The following is a 21,949-nucleotide window of genomic DNA, read 5'->3' as shown; positions in this document are numbered from 1 at the left end:
TCAGCCTTATTGCAGAAATCTCTTTTCCTTGTCAAATATTTATCAATATTAAATTTGTTAAAACTAATCTGGTGTCCATAGCTGACAGTTAGGATTATGTTCACATATTTAACCTCATTGACAAAAATTAAAAGCCAAAGAAAAGAAAGGTTTACAGATTAAAACAAGCTTTCTTGATCAATGTAGACATATACAGAGATAACGGTGCTTAGAAGAAATAATATTTCTAAAACTACTCCAGAAAATCAGAGACCAGAGTTTACTAATTCACCACATTTATACAAATCTACAGCCTTGTTTTCAGTTAGCCAAAGGTAGGCAAAATCTGGCCTGTTGTATTGTTCAGATATTATGAATAACCAAGCCCTTCACACTTCTGCAAATTTGTGCTGTATTTAGTATAGTCTAGTCTAGTTCTTTATGCTAATGGACTAATGTGAATATTTTGTATGATAGCACCTAGTAATTTTATGATTTACTGATTATTTTAATTGCAGTTAAGTGAAGCTGAGCTGTGCTTCATTACTTTAATTTGTTATTTCATTTTTATTGTGTTTTCTTTCAAATGAGTTTTGCTGGTATATATTGATTATATATATGTATGAATACTTTTCAACCTATAAAATTTCCCATCTGGCTTGCTTGTAAAGATAACTACTCACCACTAGCCTGTCCTGATGATGTCATTAACTTTTCCCTTGAGAAATAACTTATATGGCTGTATGTGCCTTTGTATGTGCCTCAGCTACTACATAATTTAGATATGAATTACTTTTTGATGTGTAAACATCTTTGGAGGCACCTACTAAATCTCGGATTATAGTAAAACCAATTTGTCACAATTTTATGAAACGGAAATGACGTTGATGTCATTTCTGGAAATAGCGGCAGTTACTTTCCGGATAGGGTCTGACACTAACTCAGTTACTTTTCAGAAGTGACATCAGTGGCGTAATTTCCGGAAAGTATATATTGATTACGAAATAAGAGCTTTTGTATTGTAAATATTTAATTGATCATTCACAAATTTCAATCATTTCAAGTGGAGACAAAATACAATGGATTTATGATAACTGAAGTAAGAGACGTATACTTGCGACTGCAATGTATCTAAAAACCTCTTAAAAACAGCACTGATTGATGTACCCGACCTCGTAGTTGAGATTGAGGAATTAGTGTTTGTTGTGAGACCAAATGTTTCTTGCAGGAAAGTAATTAACAGTTAAGTTTCTTCCAATCCAAAGTTAATGTCGAAATCACCGCTCATGATCATGGGTATTTTATGTAAATCTTTGTTTAACAGTGCTGCACCTTGAATTGAGTATGGGAGCAAAGCAAAATGAATGAAGTCAGTTATATTCTGTATATCACTGTTAAGAGAAATACAGACAACCGTTGTAAGTATCACTTGGCCATTGGGTAAAAAGCACTCCGCTGTACATATATCATCAACGGGCCGAATAGTGACTGTTACTTGCTACGGCATGGGCTGACGTAGCAAGTACCAGGCAGCTTCTTGATGGCGCCTCCTTAGCCAGGTGGGAAGGAGCAGCACTGCGTAGCACACGCTTCTCGATTAGACCGGGGTTCGAGCCCGTCACCACCAAATACGGAGGATGCTGAAAGGTCAGGGAATGACCACTGCATATTCCCGGAGCAATATGGCCTTAGTTGCTAATGCTCCTAAAAACCAAATAACAACAGCAGCTTCTTGACTCGTGATCTCGTCACTGTTGAGTATGTCAATGGATAGTTTTCTCGTGATTTTGACAATGTCGAACTCTGGGTGCTCGTTCATGATTGTAATGATCTGTCGCTGCAAATTGCTGATCCCTCAGTTCATCTTATTCACATACACAGCACAAGAGTATTCCTCCGTAATGAATTGGATGTCGGTGTTTGATTTCAAAATGTTACAGACGAATGGGTTGAACGGACTGTGCCACTTCTAACTCGGTTGAACTTTGAGAAATATCTTGGGCTGATTTATGCCAGCTCTGATCACATCCAAGTAATAGTCATAGGAGTAGGAGTTTACATTGTTCAATCTGAAGAAGGCACCAGTGTCGGCATAATCATTATCCTCTAAATTTTGCTACATCTTGTAGTGAGCAGTGTATTTTACTTTGCATCCGTCTGTCTTAGGCATGGGTACTGATGTAGCAGTCGAGCAACAAGGCATGAATGGTGCTTCAAATCGACACATCTGTCATTCATCTGGCATTATTTTCTTGTAACACGTGAATTTAAAGTTTGAAGCTTAATGCTCCCTGAAGCCTCACTAGCAGAGACAGATACTATCTTGTTGATCGTTGTGATGGCACCTTCTTTGTCCTTGCCCAAAGGATCTTTGGGAGCATTATTTAGCCACAGCAAAATGTGCATGTGTGGACTACCATGATGTTGAAATTCTATGCGCTTGAAAAAGTTGACCACGTAGAATTGACCAAACGGGCTATAACGTTTCGACTGCAATATGTTCATAATTACATCCACAATCTTCTTGAAATATATTGCACAAGTTACAGCATCTTCGTTCACTAGTATCGCTTTCTGCATGAAGTCCATGTCACTCGCATCGTCCTTACTAATATCGCACCCCTTATTTTGTAACTTGTACAATAGCTGAAGCAAGTGAGGCCAACTGATTTTATTGGCACTCAGAGTCGAGAACATTGTAGGTTTACCAAGCTGTCTAATCATAGTGAATAGATTGTGCTTATGTTGAGCCCAGTAATAGGTCAAGTTTGGAATTGCCTTTAGGAAGGCCAAATTGTTTTCAATACATCTGTTAATGTATTCTTTGGTTTGAACTTGCTCACGGGTCAGTTTTATATCTTTACCTATATATTTGAAAGCCACCGTCAAAAAGTCTCATCTTCATTGCTATGTAAAGAAGATGATATGGAGTAACACCATGTCGGTCAGACTTCTGAACTCACTCATTGCCATCATGAACGGAGTCATGCATAAATTTTCTCTGAACGTTCTGAATTGTCCAAGATAAATGCTGGGAAAGGACAGCTCCTCTGCACGCTCATCAAACAGTAAGCTCTGCTGTACATAAATTTCTCCTGGGGCTATTCTAAGATATTTATCGTCACTCCACAACAACGTTTGCTGTTGGGCGAAGAGACTCCTTTATTATTATTATTATTATTATTATTATTATTATTAGCCATATGGTGCAAGGAAGCCTGAGGCTTATGCTGCACCAGCCAAAAAAAAATTCTTAAATTACCCTGAGAGAGAGAGAGAGAGAGAGAGAGAGAGAGAGAGAGAGAGAGAGAGAGAGAGAGAGAGAGAGAGAGAGAGAGAAGTAGAAAGGAATCACCAAGAAAGAGAAGAATGATGATATCCAGCTCAGGACCCTAGGTTTGCCAAACCCATACTCACCAGACGTGAGCCCCTTGATCGGAACCGCTTTGCTTATGCCGTCTTTAACCAAATTAATTTCATGTGACTGTCTTCAAAGAATGATTGATCTATTGTGATTTGATACAGTCGATAGAGAGGCATGTCGACCAAATATTGAAGCCATGCTTTAACCACTCGCTTTCTTATTAACCCGATCAAATAGCTGGACTTGTTGTTATTTGGTTTTTAGGAGCACAACTAAGGCCATATTGCTCCGGGAATATGCGGTGGTCATTCCCTGACCTCTCTGTATTTGGTTGTCACGGGCTCGAACCCCGGTCTAATCAAGAAGCGTGTGGTACGCATTTCTGCTCCTGCCCACCTGGCTGTATTTTCTTTCATTTTATATGCATGTTTATACAGTTAGTCCTCGTATAACACGTGTGCACACTACATGAATTCGATCATACATGATTTATAAATAGGAGAACGATATCTTATATAACACAAACCGAATTCGCTTATGCATGATTCGCCTTTGTGTTTACAAGAAATGGCAGTCAAACGCAGAATCACCCCAACTGAACGCAACACGATAGGAATGAAGAGAAGATTCTGAAAATGTATTTATGTTTTTTATATCAGTGAAGGGGAAACACATTTCACCATAATAACATAAAAACCAACACAATTCCAGCAATCGGTATAATCGCAAATGCAATTAGATCAAGTTTACTACCAGTTTATAACAGATTCCACTAGCAGAAACGCAACTGGAAATTGATTTTATTTTTTTATGGTAGTAACCCCTAGAAATGTGCTTTAGTAAAATGTGAGGTGTTAATAGTGTATCTCTGCCTTTACGGTGTTGTTTATTCAGTTGTTATGCTCGCAGCTTTGTTTATGTGTATCAAGCGTGCCTCCTCGTTTTGTAATTGTGCTTTATTCCCTAAAAATGAGTAAAATACTTAAAAGGTGTGAAAAGGAAGCGTCCTGGTGATGACACTGCAGATTCAGAGAGAAAAAAGAAAAGCAATATCGATAAACAGAGGCGGATCAAAAATTCTTACCCGGGAAAATTTGTAGTGGCCTCATACTATGGTTTATGGCCAAAATCACACTGGCCTCCGGCCCACCGGGGTTCCCCCGGTAAGGCTTATGGCCAGTCCGCCTCTGTCGATAGAGAAAAAATATGAAGTTGTGAAACGCTTTGAGCAAAATGAAAGACCATGTGATATTGCACGTGCTACAGACCTAAATGAGGCAACGCCGAGAATTACAAAGAATGCAGAGAAAATAAAAACAACTTTCATAGCAGGAACAACTCAAAGTGTAATTAAAATCCATTAGATTAAGACACAAAGAATTGGAAGAAATGGAACGACTGTCATCTGTTTGGATAGTAAATCAAACAAAAAACAAGTTTGCTTACAATAGAAGCAAAAGCATTAGCAATATTTTATTACATAATAGTCATAATAAAATACGTAAGTATTTTATTACAATTATTTATTGTGTTTGGTAATGTTTTAGTTACAAATGTGTGTTCAATCTTGGGTGGCTGGCACCTAACCCTGTTTTTCCCATAAGGCCTGTTGTTTATATTGCACGATTTTGCATTGCACGAGGGTTTCTAGGAACACAACTATCGTGCTATACGAGGACTGACTGTACAATGATCGTTGTCAATCTCCCTTGGCAAGGGATGGACCATCGTGTTGACTGAAACAGGCACATTGGTCACTTGGCTCAGAATGCTGTATTGACCGTATGCATGTCTCAGGCACCTTATTTGCATGAACGGTAAGTGAAGAGAAATAAGCCTCTCTGTCACTAAATCCAACTTCGGTAAATGTGATAAAATTTCTGGGTAGACAAAGCCGCTCAACTTTGCATAGTGCTGGAATAGTGTTGTTCTTCAGTGATCCTCTGCAACTATGGCACACAAGAATCCGATCAATGTTAACATTGGGAAATGCACTGCATATGAATGGTATATCTTTGGCAGCTGTTTTCTTTGCATTGTTTTCGAACCACAGACTATCACAAATGTAGCATACAGAACAAATCATTTCTCATAAATATCCTTTCAAACTCTCAATGGGTGTTCTTATGTAAATAGTAGTCTATGTAAAGAAAAGGAGCTTGATCAATTAAACTCATCTGCTCCGCAATTGGAGAACTGTTCTGCTGTACATAATTAATACTCACTTCGGGTACATTGTTGTTAGATGGAGTAGCATTACTAGTTGAAGGCACTGCTAAATCCAATGCTTGATTTTCTGTTTGTCTTTTACGCAATCTCGATAGCCTTTGTCGTTCTCGCACACTCATTGCTACCTCTATCTTTATTTTCTTAGGTTGGCTTGCTCGATACTCTTGACAATGTTCTGTACTTGACTTCAGCATCGTTGAACACAAAGGTTAAATAGTGTGGCATTCAGTCCCTTTCACTACTCAGAACATTATAGCCATAGTAGCTTATGCGCCTTTAAACTCCCATAACAACAACAACAGCTACTCAGAAAATTGTTGATGTGAAAACATCTAGGCAACTAACGATGAAATGTAATGAAAATGTGGATTGTAATAATACAAATACTTGTATTGTTGCAATCATACTATTCAAAAAATGGCTACAATCAAATGGGTAATTAGGCTATTGGCCTAACCTCTTCCAAACGTTGATTTAGTAGAGTAAGCAGTGGGCGTGTGCATAAAACATTACATTGTTCATACTGAATATTTTGGACTGAAGTATAGTATGACACTAATGTCACGAACATTGATTCAGTAGAGTAAGTAGCAGGCACGAGCATAAAACGTTACATAATTCATGATTTCCGTTCTAGCTGTTCAATTTTAAAATGGTATATGTTTACACATAAAACATCTTTTGTGCGTATGGGTACACATTTTTTTCTTCTTTTTTTTTTTTTTTTGTTTCAATCTTGTTAAAACCAATATTTCATATACAGTAGACTTTCGATTTTCCGGGATAGATGGTAAACAACAGATACCGGATAATCGATTTCCTGGTTAATCCAAAAATACAAAATTCAGAGACATACGTAAAAGATACGTTCCAGGACTTCTTACTTGGTCGAGTTTTACATAATTCAGGAATGACTAATAACATATTGCTACTATATTGTTATTGACAAATCTGAATTCCGCGCGATACATGTTAATGTTTGGCCATTTTCATACATCCTTATTAGTTTAATTTTCTGATCCAAATCGATGGCTTTCCTTTTGTTGATTGATTTACTAGTAGTGCTGTCACTTATTCTCTTAGTCCGCACCATGATAACGGTGAAACTGAAATTTTCTGAAAAGAACTTCACATGGTAAAGGGGGAAACACACTATTATCACCTCACGCGAACTCACATTTTACTAAAGCACATTTCTAGAGGTCACTGCCATTAAACAATTTGAACCTTCCAGGTTACTGGACATTTCTGCTCTTGCATCTAATTATAAACGGGTAGTAAACTCAATCTTATTGTATTTGTGATAATACCGATAGCTGGAATTGTGTGGGTTTTTATGTTATTGTGGTGAAATGTGTCCCCTTCACTGAAATCTTCAGTCACATAAAAAAAAAAAAAAAAAAAAACGTAAATAAATTGTAAGAATCTTCTCTTCTTTCCTATTTTTTTTTGCTTGTTACTCCGTATCTCACTTGTGCAACTTGTACGTGCCATGATTGTCGTTATTGATTGCTTATTTTATTTATTTATTATTTTTGTTTGTTTTAAATTTTACAATCCTAAAATAATAAAAAAAAAAAAAAATTGAGTGAAAAAAAATTTACGTAAAACCATATTTGCATAAGCCGGGGACTTACTGTATCGAAAAATGTTCAGCAACCTATATAAAAAATATGGCGATAGATAAAAAACTTACCACGCACTACTCGCGTGTCCAATACAATACTTCCCTTTATTTTTTGCAATGTTGATTTTAAGTCTAATAGCTTCCCTTTATTTTTTCGATGCTGCGTATGGTTTGGTCACCAACATTATAATGGTTTATTAGAGATTTAACAGATGTACCGTTTTCAAACTTTTGAATAATTTCAAGTTTTTTTTTAACAGAAAACGCAACTCTTTTGCGTTTACCCATCATTTTCATGATTTCTAAACAAAAAAAAAAAAAAAAAAAATACTATAAAAAAAGTTCTGACACCCCTGACATAAATAACAAAACAAAATTTGTGCTTTCGAGCTGCAACGGAACAAAACAATCGTCACAACGCACTAAACCAAACTAAACATTTGGTCTTTTTTTTTTTTTTCTTTTTTTTTTGAGCGGCAGGTGTGAAGACAGCGGGGATTGCAAGATAATAGGTACACTAATCTCCCAATAATGACTTATAATGCCGCTTGTTGCTTATTTATGACTTTCAAAATATCTGTTTATAACTATTCTAGTTATTACTTGAATTTTTTGTGATTTCTGGTTGATTTTTTTTTTTTTTTTAATTTGGAGTCTTGAAGCCCGGTTAATCCGATCCCGGTTAATCGAGAGTCTGCCGTATATTCATAATTTGTGCTTATATGGATCCTTTGGTATAACCTTATGGGTAGCACAGTTGGTAGAATCATTGTCCTCCCCACAATGGGTGGAAAAGACCTGAGCTCAAACCTTGTTGATGCAGTGAGGAATTTTTGTGGGTTTTTTCACATGTTGGCTAAGTTAGTTGGTCTGAGGCAAGGGTAGCATAGTTTTTTTCTCCCAGTAAATCGGGTTTTTCATCCAGAAAATAAGCAACTCATAGGCAAATCAAACCACAGAACATATGCAGTTTACAGATGTAATATATACCATGCAATATGGCCCAAGTCACCTAAAAACCTACAACCTTTGGTATAATTTTAAAATGCATGGCTGATTTCTTTATCATGTTTCTTATAGCTTATTTTTATATAGATAACAGTTATATCAGAACCAGCTAAATTTTATATAGTATTCTATTAGCCTGTTGGTGGTTGCTTTTTTTTTTTAGTTTGACAACTAAAACTCTGGAGTAACTTGCTGCACTTTCCAAGATAAGGGGTTATAAAGTTGGCAGTATTTTGTATATGATTTTTAATTATTTACTTTTAAAATGAGAATATTACTTTAACAAAGAAACCATTAAAGTTAGTTAGTTTTGCAGTTCCTTCATTTGTATTTGGAAGTTTTCCATGAATATTTATTGTAGAATCATTTTTCACTACCGTTTTTGAAGCACCTACAGCGTTATAAAATCATCCCTAGTATTATTAACTGTAATGCTATATTGTTGTTGTCACAAAAACAAATTATTGTACAAAATTTTATGAAAATTTAGCCATACAGGAAAATCTTGAAGTTTTATGGCTTTGCTGTCCACTGATATTCTTATTCACGACTAAGTTTTTTAGACTGCTTTCTGGATTGTGGACCACTTTGGCTGCTTGGGGTTCACACTTTTATCATAGTTTACTGATCATTAGCTAAGTGCTTGATTGTTCACCAAATCTAACCTTGCTTGGAAATTTTTGGTTATATGCATCCATGGGAAACTGCCATAGTAATGTGGACAGGAAACATATGTTAAACAGTCTCCTTTTCCTTGTGATTTTATTGCTTAGTAATGCCATCTGTCAATCAGTCAGATCAACACACAATCTTATTTGCTATTATGATGTCTGAGAGGTTAGATTTTGACTCTGCAGGAAAGGGTTCTATTAATGAATATCACTGGTGATGATAAATTATAAATTTTTAAATCACAAATTACTGAAACAAACAAAATGAAAATGTTATCTGATGTCCTAGTTCTTTTCCACTGCGTCTAAAATCAAAATCTGCAAATGGCTGTACAGCCATTCTTGTCGATAGAAAACACCGATTTGTAGCTGTGAATTGTGTACAAAACAAAAAGGCCTTTATATTTTTATGTATTTAACTTTCATTCCTATATTCAGGGACAGTGACCAAATGCAACATGGTGTCAGATGTTCTTACTGCCACAAAAAAAAGTGTAGTGTTTAACTTTGTTGTTTATGGTGTCTGTGTGTGTACAAAGTAAATATATAACAGAAATTCTACAACCAGAGAATGTCTAGATCTACTTAGTTGCACCTGGTAAAAACAGTGATAAATCGGCATAAAATACAGGTTAATTATAAAAGAATACCTACATTTTAAAGTGCTGTTGTCACAAAATTCAAGAACGTCTCAGTTTCCTTTTTTATTCAGTAAACTTCAACATATACAGTAGACTTTATGCAAATATTGGTGCATTATAGCCTTAGTTGCTAATGCGTCAATAAAACCCAACAACCAACCAACCAACTTGGCAAATAATTCTATACTTGGCCCAGCATGTCTAGTGTAACAGTTGTTATGGTTTCAATGATTCTTTTCTTTAAACTGTAAATCATGGACTTTTACAATAAGCAATTTTTTAATGTATCCCAAAAAAAAAAAAAAAATCCAGAGGGATCAGATCACTGTGGTGGCACCCCATTTTATTTTATTGAAAGAAAACTTGAGTAAAGGCAAAATTGTCCAACATATCCAATGGATAAGTCAGGCCAGTTACTGTATTTTTGACAAAAAAGAAAGGTCTAATAACCCAATCACATATTGTTCCACACTAAACATTAATTTTTGGACTATTGTACATGTTCTATTACAACATGAGGATTTTCAGAATGTGAAATGCAGAAGTTGCACCAATTTACGGCACCAGTCACACAAAATGTGGCTTTATCTGAAAATGAAATCTAATTGAAGAAATTAGGATGATCATCAATTATCAATTGTTTTGAGAAACAGTGCTGCACATTCTGATCATCTAGAATAATCAGCTGGTTTAATTTCATATTTCAGCTGAATTTCATAAGCATGAAGTTTCAGTCACTTATGTAACACTTTTGGATGATAGATTTTTATACTTCAAGCTCCAGACTATTTGTTTCTGCAGCTTCATACACACAATTGTCTGATTTGTTGAGCTACTTCCTCTACAACATGTGGTCTTTCTGATGTTTTTCTCTTCTCAACACTGCCAGTTTCCCTAAGTTGATTATACCAACAAGAGATGGCTTTGTGGTTTGGAGGATCTATTCTGTATCCACGACAAAAAATATGTTCCCCATACTGTAACATGCACCGAGCTTTCTCTTTTATAGTTGCTATCTTACTGATGCTAGTGCTGCAACAGCATAAAGCAAGAAGACTTTCTGAGAGTTTCTTAATGACATTTTGTGGCAACAGTTATTGTTTTAGGTTAATTATTTAATCCATAATTGACAATGCCATTGTTTATTGAAGATCACACATGCACTGAGAAGTAATCACATTTATGATCTTAAGAACTGGCAAGAAGTTATCCAAAATTATCACTTTTTTAAGTCACCTTTATTATGAGCCTGGTTATGGACAGAACTATGAAAAATCCATTTTTATATTAAAAACATTTTTAATTATTTTCTTAAATTAAAACTGCAGTGCTTTATATGTAAAGTGACCAGATCTTTAGTACTCCAATGTGGGACATCTGGGGGGTAGAATTTTACAACTCCCCTAGAAACAATATACACTTTTTTCTTTTTATAAAAAAATATTCACATACAAAATATAAATTAAATACATATACTTCTTTGAACTAAATTTATCAAATAAAATATCACACTTCTTAAAAAAATAAACAAAAAACAAATGCAGCCTATTTTTTTTTTTTTTTTTTCACAGAAAGGCTGAAATTCAGTACAGGTACCCCTCATGTTGGATAGACAACTCGTGATCGAGACCTGCTAATATTCTTAAAATCGGACAAATGCTAACTCATTGTGATTTTCTCTTGTAGAGAATCTGTCTTCATTTTGAATTTAAAATGATATTTTGAATTTAGACCAAATAAAAATAGGATAATAAATATAATGTATAGGATATTAAGAAATATTAAAATTTTGAAATATTATATTTTAAGTCAGGAAAGGTGCCTCCGTAGCCAGGTGGGAAGGAGCAGCAGTGCGTAGCACATGCTTCTTGATTAGACCGGGGTTCGAGCCTGTCACCACCAAATACGGAGGATGCGGAAAGGTCAGGGATTGACCACCGCATATCCCGGAGCAATATGGCCTTGGTTACTAATGCTCCTAAAAACCAAAATAACAACAACAACAAGTCAGGAAAGGTACTCTTCGTGTTATGCTACATGATGAACAGAAGGTTGTGTGAAGGACATGAACTTAGAAAAATAGTTGTTATTAGAAAGAAACAAAAAATTCCTATTAGAAGGGTCATGGTTTTAATCGACTTTCATTTTTGTTTAGTGAAAAAGGGTTAGGTTTTTTTTTCTGTGAAATAATACCAATAATAAAAATACACACTTCTTTTAACAATAAAAACAAGAGAAATTAAATAATATATTAACTTGTAGTATTGCTTTTGGCGTTTCTATGGTCAGTTGCTTTTTGTTGACGTCCACAACTTATTTACTACAGAAAAAACTGTCCGTTGTACCATTGATTCCCGGCAAACATAATGCAAATGATTTGCATTTTGCTTGCCATTAAGTATGGAGGCTACAGGTCCAATTCGGGACAGTTTGCAATGCGCGGCAAACGGTCCCCTATTTGGATATTTGAAATATAAATTTCCCTTGTTACCTTGACTGACGTGAGCAAAATTCAATTGAAAAACCCACATGCTTCAACAGTTGGATGCCAGTCAGACCCATTTTTTTGAATGATACTGGGGAATTTTTCTACTATTTTGTATCTGCTATTTTGTACAAGTACAGAATACCTGATTAACCATTTATTTTCAGACTGATCATATGAACAGGAGGGTATTTTTGAAAGGCTACTTTTCTTTTTATCTGAATATCTCCATATGTAGAACACGAGTTTGTCATCTGCCTATCTGTTTCCATTATTTTTAATTAATCATTTTATATAGAAATCATTTATTCCTTTTGACCAGTCCCTGCATTGTTTTAAAGATTATATCTTTCACATTTACACTGTGAAACATAATCTTATTTAAACTTGTCTAATGCTTAGTTATTACTTTAAATTCATTCCTTTTTATTTTGTTTTCAGCATGAATCGGAGATTTTACCTTTTCCCAATGGAGAGGTGGATTTTAGTCTTCCTGATTTGGATTTTGGAGACATGCTTGCAAAACGTGATGAAGGAACAGCACCATCTAATACGCCTTCAAAGAGTTCTAAAGGTGACACAACTCCTATCAAATCATCTAATCCCAGCCAGATTTCTTCTAAAGCTGTTAAAGATGGTACACCTGCAAAAACAGGAACATCTAATATTTCTGCATCTGGTAAAACTTCAAAAGGTGATACCCCTTCAATAAAAGATGGATCATCACAGCTCTCTGGAATAAAGGGTCTTAAATCTGAAGGTGGCAAAGGAAAGACAAGAGATAGTATATCTTCTTCCAAATCTTCCAAGAATGATATCAGTGGTAATACTCCTAAAGGCAATAAAGCAGATGGTGGAACTAAAATTAAAATGGAATTAAACAGTGATGGAAGCAACAAAAAGTCTCCTAAAACTGACACTGCAAGTAGTGAAACACCTGTGAAAAAGTCTAATAAAGGAGAACATACTACTTCAGAAGGAAGTAGTAAAAAAGCAAACAAAGCTGAAAATTCCATAGATATTAGCAAAAAGTCAAATAAAAGTGAAAGTAATGGGGAGAATTCTTCTAAAAAAACTAATAAAGATAGTTCAGCTGAAGGACCTGGCAAAAAGTCAAAATCAGACAGTATGGATGGAATGGCTAAAAAAGTTCATAAAACAGAAAATAGTAGTGAAGGGACAAATAAAAAAGTGAACAAGGCTGAAAGTGGTGAAAGAATCAGTAAAAAAGCTCAGAAAACAGAAGAGGCCACATCTAAGAAACACAGTAAAACTGAAAGCTCAGATGGAACAGGTAAAAAGGCTCAGAAAGTGGATGGTGATACTGGGAACAAGAAGATGAAAACCGAAAGTGGTAATATTACTTCAAAGACTCACAAAAGTGAAGGAGGGAAGACAATTACACCTGGAAGTGGTGGCAGAGGAAATAAAGTTGAAGTTCCATCGGATGACAGTTCTTTACCATTAGGTACTGTATTTAAATTTAACATATTTCAAAAATATAATTTTAAGATAAGTATTGTTTTTGTGCTCTTTTAAGTGACATAAATTTTAGTATTACTAGTGGAAAATTATGCAAGAAAGCAATCTTATACAGCAGGGGTGGCCAACGAGTCGATCGTGATCTACCAGTTGATCACAGATTTAATTTCAGTTGATCACGACAAATTTTAAATATAGTCATCCCTCGATTTGTGCACCTTGTGCAATGAAATTTTTGAGATGGTAGATCGTGGCACATTTTGAAGGAAAAAAGTAGATCGCATCACAAATTAAGTTGGCCACTCCTGTTATACAGCATCAGCCAAAAAAAAAAAAAAAAAAACACCTCTTTTTATACCCCTACAGTTGTCTAGTCCTTCCTTAAATTTATTCAAACTACCCACTTCCACAACACCAGATGAAAATTTCTTCCGACAAAAAAATTACTCCCTGGCTGAAAGCAAATTTTCACACATCTGTCCTGTAACCATCCTTCCTCAATTTAAATTTATGTCCACTTTTGTGTGATAACTGAGAAAGAGTAACAGTACAATAGGTATGTAGTTTACTAAATCCATTTAGAGCTTTAAACATCTCAGTCAGGTCTCCTTGCAGGTGCCTAGTTTCCAGATGCTGCAGTTTTCAGCACTGAAGGCTTCTTGTTAAGAGTATCCTTTTGTCCATCAACTAATTGCACTTCTCTGCACCTGTTCCAACAGATCCACATCCTTCCTAAAATGAGGCTTCCAGACCTGTATGCAGTACTGTTATATATACTTATGCAGTTTGTTGGACTATACAGTTACCTGTAGGTCTTTTTTTCATTCTCCTTTGTCTTATTTTATTATTATTATTATAAGTAGTGGCATGTGATGCAAGAAAGCAAACTTATAAAGCATATGCCAAAAAAAAAAAAAACTTTCCCACATCACCTGTCCATCCCCTCAAATAATTGGTCTAGTTCTTCCCTGAATTTATTCAACATACTAACTTCCACACAACAATCAACCACCTGCTGCTGAAGGCGACACTGCACATCTGTCCCACAACCATCCTTTCACAATTTGAATTTATGTCCCCCTCGTATGGTGTCTGAGTAAGAAGGAAGAAAATCTAGTCAAAGCCTTAAACAGTCCATTCAGATCACCTCGCCAGCCTCTAGACACTGCAATTTGCAGAACTGGTAAAAGCACCCTTTTGTTCCCCTCACCAGTCGTATTGCTCTTCTCTGCACCTGTTCCAGCAGATTACACTGATTGGACAGAAATCATGGGATACCTAGCTAGTAATGGGTAGGCCCACCTTTTGCCCAGATACGGGCAGCACACAGCGAGGCACTGAATTCATGAAAGTGTTCCACAGGTATTTCCATCCATGCTTGCTGCGCCTATGTCCATATTTCCGTTGCATTCCTGGGTGGAGGATCCATAGCTCAAACGGACCTTTCCACAGCATCCCAAAGATGTTCCATGGAGTTCATATCTGGTGAATGGGGAGTCCATTCCATGGTGGTAAAATCTCTTTGAACCATGTTCTAGTCACCACTGCTCTGTGGGGAGGTGCATTGCCCTGTGGGTGCATGATGACCATGAAGGGATGCAGATGGCCTGCAAGGATGGACACATAACCTGGACCGTTCAGAGATGCATCTAGATGTACCAGAGGTCCCAACGTGTGCCAGTTGAACATGCTCCAGACCATTACCAACCGTCCACCTGCCTGAACAGTTTCTTGTTGACATGACAGGTGCATAGCTTTGTGCGGTTTCTGCCAGATATGCACCCTCCCATCCATTCGAAATAACTGGAAATGGGGCTCATCGGACCAGGAGACCTGTCTCCAATCATCCAAGGTCCAGTTTTGATGTTCTTTTGCCCAGTTGAGGCATAGATTCCCATATCATGGTGTTAGGAATGGGATTCTGTTGGGTCGGCGGCTCCCATTTAGGCTAATTATCACCTGATGGTCTTGGTGGAGACATTTCTAGCACCTCCCTTGTTGAAATCAGCAGTGATTTGTGTCACTGTCACTCTCTGGTTGGCTGAAACTGTGTGAGACAGACGTCGACAGCCATATTCATCCTCCACCTTTCTCACCCACAGTGCTGTCCATAATGAGATGTTATTCCGGAAATGGTTTATTTCTGATACACTCTTGATACTGTCAAACAGGAATAGTGCAATTTCTGTACCACCTGCGATAGTGACCCATGTGTCAGGCACCCACTATCATCCCTCTTTCAAAGTCGGTTAATTCACGACATTTATCCATACTGATGTCGAATTACTGTCTACATGAATGCAATGTGCCTATATACCTGTCAAGTGCATGGTTCGTCCACTAGTGAGAGGAGTGACAGTGTCATGTTGCCCAGGAACCAGGTATCCCATGAATTCTGCCCTTTCAGTCTACATCCTAAGATGAGGCTTCCAGACCTGTATGCAGTATTTAAGATACAGCCTAACCATTGCCTTACACAATGGGATAATAACCTCTTTATCCCTTCTAACAAAGTTCCTGTATATCATAGACACAACCCCAGGAGCTGCTCTGACAGCCTCATTGCATTGCTCAGAGAACTTCATATCTGACTGCACAATTACCCCTCTTTTTCAATTCCTACTATTAGTTCACACTCTCCCTATATATATTTATATATCTTGTTCAAATTTTCAATCGTTAATAAAATACTTTTTATTCATCCACTCAAGTTCAAATAAATTTTTTTAAACTTGTAGTGGATGACACTTGATGTTAATACAGTTTTTTCAAATATTAATTCATTAATTAAATTTAATTAATTAATTTTAGTTTCATATGGGAGAAAAAAATTTCTCTTATATAAGATATTTAGCAGGATATAAATTTAGGAATAAATACCGTCAGTGGCGAAGCGTGTAGATCGCCGGAAAAAAATTTCTTTTTCAGATTCTTTTTTCATTCTGGGTTCTAGTCTGAGTCAAGGAGGGAATAAAATGGAAAATGAAACATGTGAATAACAATAATAGTCCAACACCATATATAGAAAGGAAAATGGAAAATTGCAAGGAAATTCGCTTTCTATTTTGCCACTTAATATTGTGATTCTGTCATATGTATATACATATTTATATTAATTGTAATTATTTAATAAAAAGTAACTAAAATAAAATTTTTCTTTGTTGACCTAAGTAGGAATTGACTTTAAAAAATTTTTTTTTATATTACTTGTTCATTTTCCACTCCCCTGAGTATAGTACCACGCAGGTGTTTTTTATTTTCCACTACCCTAAGTGTAGTACCACAGTTAATACGTTACCCTGGAGCCATTACTGCTACCCATATACAGTACCTTGTAATGTTAAACATCCTTTATCGATGTTAAACTTCAACTGCCACTTCTCAGCTCCTCTGTCTAATTTTTTTAATCTTGTTGTAGTAGTTTATTCTGATTACTGTCATTAACCACCCTGCCAACCTTTGCACCATCTGCAAACTTAAACATTAAGCCTGATATTCTGTACCTTCATCAATACCATTAATAAATATAGAAAACACCTTGAGTGTGGTATAATCCAATTGGTATGTTATTCTGGGCTTACTGCTGCTTGTATGTAGTACCTTGCATTTATCAATGTTAAACCTCCATGCCACTTCCCAGCTTGTGTGTAATTTTTTTAGGTCTGGTTACAGAGGTGTATGCTTTGCTTACTGTCATTAACCACAGTGCCGGAACTAGGCAATCCAATGCCTAGGGCAAAAGCAATATAAGTATGCCCCCATTATATGCAGGTAGTCAATCTTTATGAATTTATAAAAATTACTATTGCAACGATCTATGATTTGCATGTATTTATTAATAAAATAATTTAAACAATACAATGAATATAACAAAACAAAAATATCAAAGAAAAATAAACTGACAAATATTTGTTTATATCTACAGAGACTGTTTCTATATAAACTACAAAGAAAATACATATAACTGCAAAGAAATTAAAAATTCACAGGTAGCTTATGTTTATATATCTAGCATAAAATCGTAGAACAAAATATTGCGAAATATAGTACTTTTAACATTATAACATGAACTAAAAATATGCAGTGAAGGTGTATTATTTTAATTGGATTTTTCTCGCTTTTGCCAAAGCAAAATAGTCAATAATTTTATCATAATTTATGTTTTGTGCTAGCTGATTTTCAATGGATATAATTGATATATTGGCTAGTCGTTCTTGTCTAGTTGTTGATCTCGGGTAATTTTTAATCAATTTAAATTTACTGAAGGACCTTTCATAAAAAGCTACTGTTACAGGCAGAGTAAGAAAAATTCGTAATGCTATTTCTATATTTGGATAAGATTCTATTAGACAATACTCATGAATGAATTGGAGAAGTTGTAAAGGGCTTACAGTTTTATATCTGTAGAATTGATAAAACATGATTTTTGAAATTTTTAATTTCTGTTGAAATATCACACTCATTTAAATCTTTGTATCTTAATGCAAGGTTGGAAGCAGCCTTCTGCAAGTAAAATTTATTAATTAATGTGAGCGAAGTTCCAAATAGAAAATCAAAATTTAAAAAAATAGTATTCAGTTTTTCTATTCTAGTCATTGATAAGAACATCTGAAACGTATTTAATTTCAATACAAAATTGTTGTTCGGCAGATAAATTGAAATCATCCGAAGATTCGTAAAGTGTCATTCTTTTTTTGTTTTCTTTCTTTCTGCTGTGGTAGTAGTATATCCGAAAATATCTTCAAATTCACTTTCCCATATTTCTTGGAGATTTTTTATCAATCCGCTTATTAATTGAGAAGAGTTAGGTATGCAAAGCTTTTTAGCTTGCAGTGCTTTATTTATACAGTTAATATTATGAAGAATTTTATTTCATATAGCCAGCCAATCTGCATAAAAATTGATAGTCTATTTGTAAAAGCAGACTTTAAGCAATACTGATAGTTTCTGCATTTGCAGATGTATTTTCAATAATGACTTCATGAACTTTTGTTATTTGTAAGAACAAAGACTTTATAGCTCGTTTTTTGGATGACCATCTTGTGTCTGTATGTCCCTTAAGTGAAATCTTCAAAGTATTTATTAAAATTTCCCAGTGACTAGTGGAACCAGAAAAAAAAAGTAAATATTCTTTGAACAATGCCATAAAAACTTATATTCCAAACGTTATTGATGCTATATGTACACCAACTAAATTAAGACTGTGTCGAACATGATACAAATGTGGAAAATTAATTTTTTTTTTTAAATTATTGCCTGTATGCCCTTATATTTTCCCACCATGTTGGCCCCATTATCGTATCCTTGTTCCCTTATATTTTTAATGTCAAGTCCATCCTTTTCTAGTTTGGTCTTTTCTTCACTTTCTATAAAATCAGTGAAACTCTCTTCTGTTGATACTTTATCATCAATAATTTACACATATCTGATTATTTGGGACATTTGTTCATGATATGATAAATCGGGTGTGCAATCAAGGAAAAGTACTTAGCTTTTTTTAATTTTTGAAATAATACTGGTCCGAATTTCATTTCCAATTAAACATATAAATTAGTCTTGAATTTTATGCGATAAATAATTTGCAGTTCCTTTTTGATGATTTGAAATTTATTCTGCTAGTTCTTTATTATAATGACTTATAAGTTCAATAATATTGAGGAATATTCCAGCTTTTGGATTCCCACTCATCTCATTTGAACCTCTTAATGCAAGATTATTTTTTGCACAAAATAATATTGCATCCAGAATAATTTTAAAAATTCGTCTCCATTTTTATTTCTTTGTTAAAATTGCTTTTTGTAGAGCATCATCATTAAGTCCAGAATTTTTTAGACTCTTTTCCATTGATTTACATTTTAGAAAGTGTTCACGGTTTCCTAACGAATTTTCATGATTTGGAATATGTCGATATAAGTGTTTCAAGAGGAAAAGCCTTTCTTTGAATTGACTAGTGAAGGCACATTGCCAGTATTTTTGTTGGTTCTAAATAAAATGCAAGGAAAATAATACAAAGATTTAGTTTCTTTATAGTAAATCAGCCAATTTCTCTCTACAAATTCACCATTAACGAGTTGTTTTTTTTTCAAACCACTCTACAGAAAATCGACATCCGTTCTAGGATAAAGAATAACTGAAATCTGCATCTTTGCCTTGATCTTGTCCATTTTCTATTAAAAAGCATTTATTTTATTAGAAATATTTGCTGGCCAAGATGCAGGGTTATTTAAGTTCAGCATAATATTATTATTATTTTCATTTTTTACAACCTGAGGTTACTTAGACTCTGTTTTCTGGTCATTTTCAGAATTATGTGGCTTTGTTTCACTACAATTTTTCTTCAGCTTCAGTCCAAGTGAGGTACCGTCAGGTTTTATCTCAAACATACATTCAAGAAGGAGTCCCACAAGGCTCTGTTCTTAGTGCCACTCTGTTTGCAATACGAATAAACAACATCACAAACAGCATTCCAAATACCGTTGACTCATATCTCTATGCAGATGATCTTACCATATCCTGCCATTCCCAGAATATGAACTATATTGAGAGACATCTACAAATATCTATTAATAACATTGAATTATGGATGGCGCAAAATAGATACAAACTGTCAAGCAACAAATCTACTGCTATACATTTCTGCACCAAGCACACAATGCATCCTGAACCTGAGTTGCACTTGGCCGATCATCCACTACCAATTGTGAACAGTATTTGCCTCCTAGAGCTAATTTTTGATAAGAAGTTAAACTTCCAGGAGCACATCAAGTATCTAAGAACCACTTGCACAAAGAAAATGAATATATTCCGGGTCATCTCTAGTACATCTTGGGATGCCGATCGTTATACCCTGCTCCACTTATATAAATCTCTAATTAGATCTTGACTAGACTACGGAGCACCTGTTTATGACTCAGCTAGGGAGAGCACCTTGGCCCGTCTTGCACCCATCCAACATTCTTCTCTTAGGATAGACCTAGGTGCATATAGAACATAACCAGTTCAAAGTCTTTATGTTGAGGCTCACGAACCTCCACTTAGTATCAGAAGAAAGATGTTGCTACTCAGCTAAAATTAAAAGCCTGCCTACTCATCCGGTTTGGCCACTGTTGCATAATCCTCAATTGACAATCCATTATGCAAATAAACCTAGAACAATTCAGCATTCTGGTATCAGACTGCAGAATCTAACAGAAAGCTGGAATATTCAGCTTGATAATATCATCAGAGAAACAAAAGATTCGAATCCCCCGTGAACTAACTTCACACTTTCTTCTGATGAATACTTTGAGCAGTGGTTTTGTTAAGGTGTATGGTTTTATTAAGGGAATGGTTTGGTTGGTTTTGAGCATGGTTTTGTTAAGGGAAAGTCTTGCCTGACCAATTTGATCGGATACTATGATGCAGTTACAAAAGAACTGGATGCAAGGAATAACTTTGATATTATGTATTTGGATTTTAGAAAGGCTTTTGATACTGTTGCACATGGAAGACTGCTGCACAAATTGGAGCAGTGTGGCATTGGAGGCAAATTGCTGCTATGGATAAAGGGATGGTTGAGGGGGAGAAGACAAGAGTGGTAATCAATGGACACTGCTAATCGTGGACCAATGTTATTAGTGTAGTCCCTCAGGGTTCAGTGTTGGGTCCATTATTGTTTTCTGTATTTATAAATGATATTGATGATAGTATATCAAGCTTAATGTCCAAGTTTGCAGATGATACAAAGGTTGGCAGTATTGTTAAGGACACTACTGACGCTATGCTGCTGCAACAAGATCTGGAAAGGTTGAGCAGATGGGCTGAGAGGTGGCAAATGAAGTTTAACATTGACAAATGTAAAGTACTACGTATGGGAAACAGTAACCCCAGAGCAACGTATCAACTCTGTGGTACTACACTGACAGTGGTAGAGAATGAAAAGGACCTGGGGGTAATTGTGCAGGAAGATATGATGTTCTCTGATCAGTGCAGACAGGCTGCAAGAGTAGCTCATTGTGTCTTGTCAATGATATACAGGAATTTTTCTAGCTGGGATAAGAAGGTGATTATTCCCTTGTATAAAGCAATGGTCAAGCCACACCTTGAGTACTGTATACAGGTCTGGAGGCCTCATTTCAAGAAGGATGCAGAGCTCCTGGAACGAGTACAGAGAAGGGCAACAAGATTAGTGAATGGAACAAATTGTTGCTCTTACGAAGAAAGGCTTAAGTTTTGCAAATTACAGTGTCTGGAGACTAGGCACTGGCAAGGTGATCTGATAGAGGTATACCTTGAATGGTTTGAGCATGCTCAATGCTAATGGAATTCTTCCTCTTGCTCAGAATAATCACCTGAGAGGGCATAAATTCAAATTGAGGAAAGACAGATGTAGGATAGATGTGCGGAAATTTGCCTTTAGCCAGCGGGTAGTTGGTTGGTGGAACAGACTTCCATCCCTTGTTGTGGAAATTGATAGCCTAAATA

At 35.6% G+C, this 21,949-nt stretch overlaps 1 protein-coding gene across 2 annotated transcripts in view; it reads left to right on the top strand.

Annotated features, from left to right (window-relative positions):
* Window positions 1-21,949, top strand: part of LOC150086616 (uncharacterized) — a 72,683-nt gene that overhangs the window by 16,613 nt on the left and 34,121 nt on the right. For both annotated transcript variants that reach the window (XM_090371479.1, XM_090371480.1), the window contains one exon: window positions 12,446-13,472. In XM_090371479.1, coding sequence (XP_090227605.1) covers window positions 12,446-13,472 — 1,027 coding nt within the window. The remainder of the gene's footprint in view (window positions 1-12,445; window positions 13,473-21,949) is intronic.

The sequence above is a fragment of the Mastigoproctus giganteus genome, chromosome 4 (genome assembly GCF_048544385.1).
Source record: "Mastigoproctus giganteus isolate SK-2022 chromosome 4, ASM4854438v1, whole genome shotgun sequence".
Classification (NCBI taxonomy): Eukaryota; Metazoa; Arthropoda; class Arachnida; order Uropygi; family Thelyphonidae; genus Mastigoproctus; species Mastigoproctus giganteus.
Note: the sequence above shows the minus strand (reverse complement) of the source record. Positions and strands in the feature narration are given on the sequence as shown.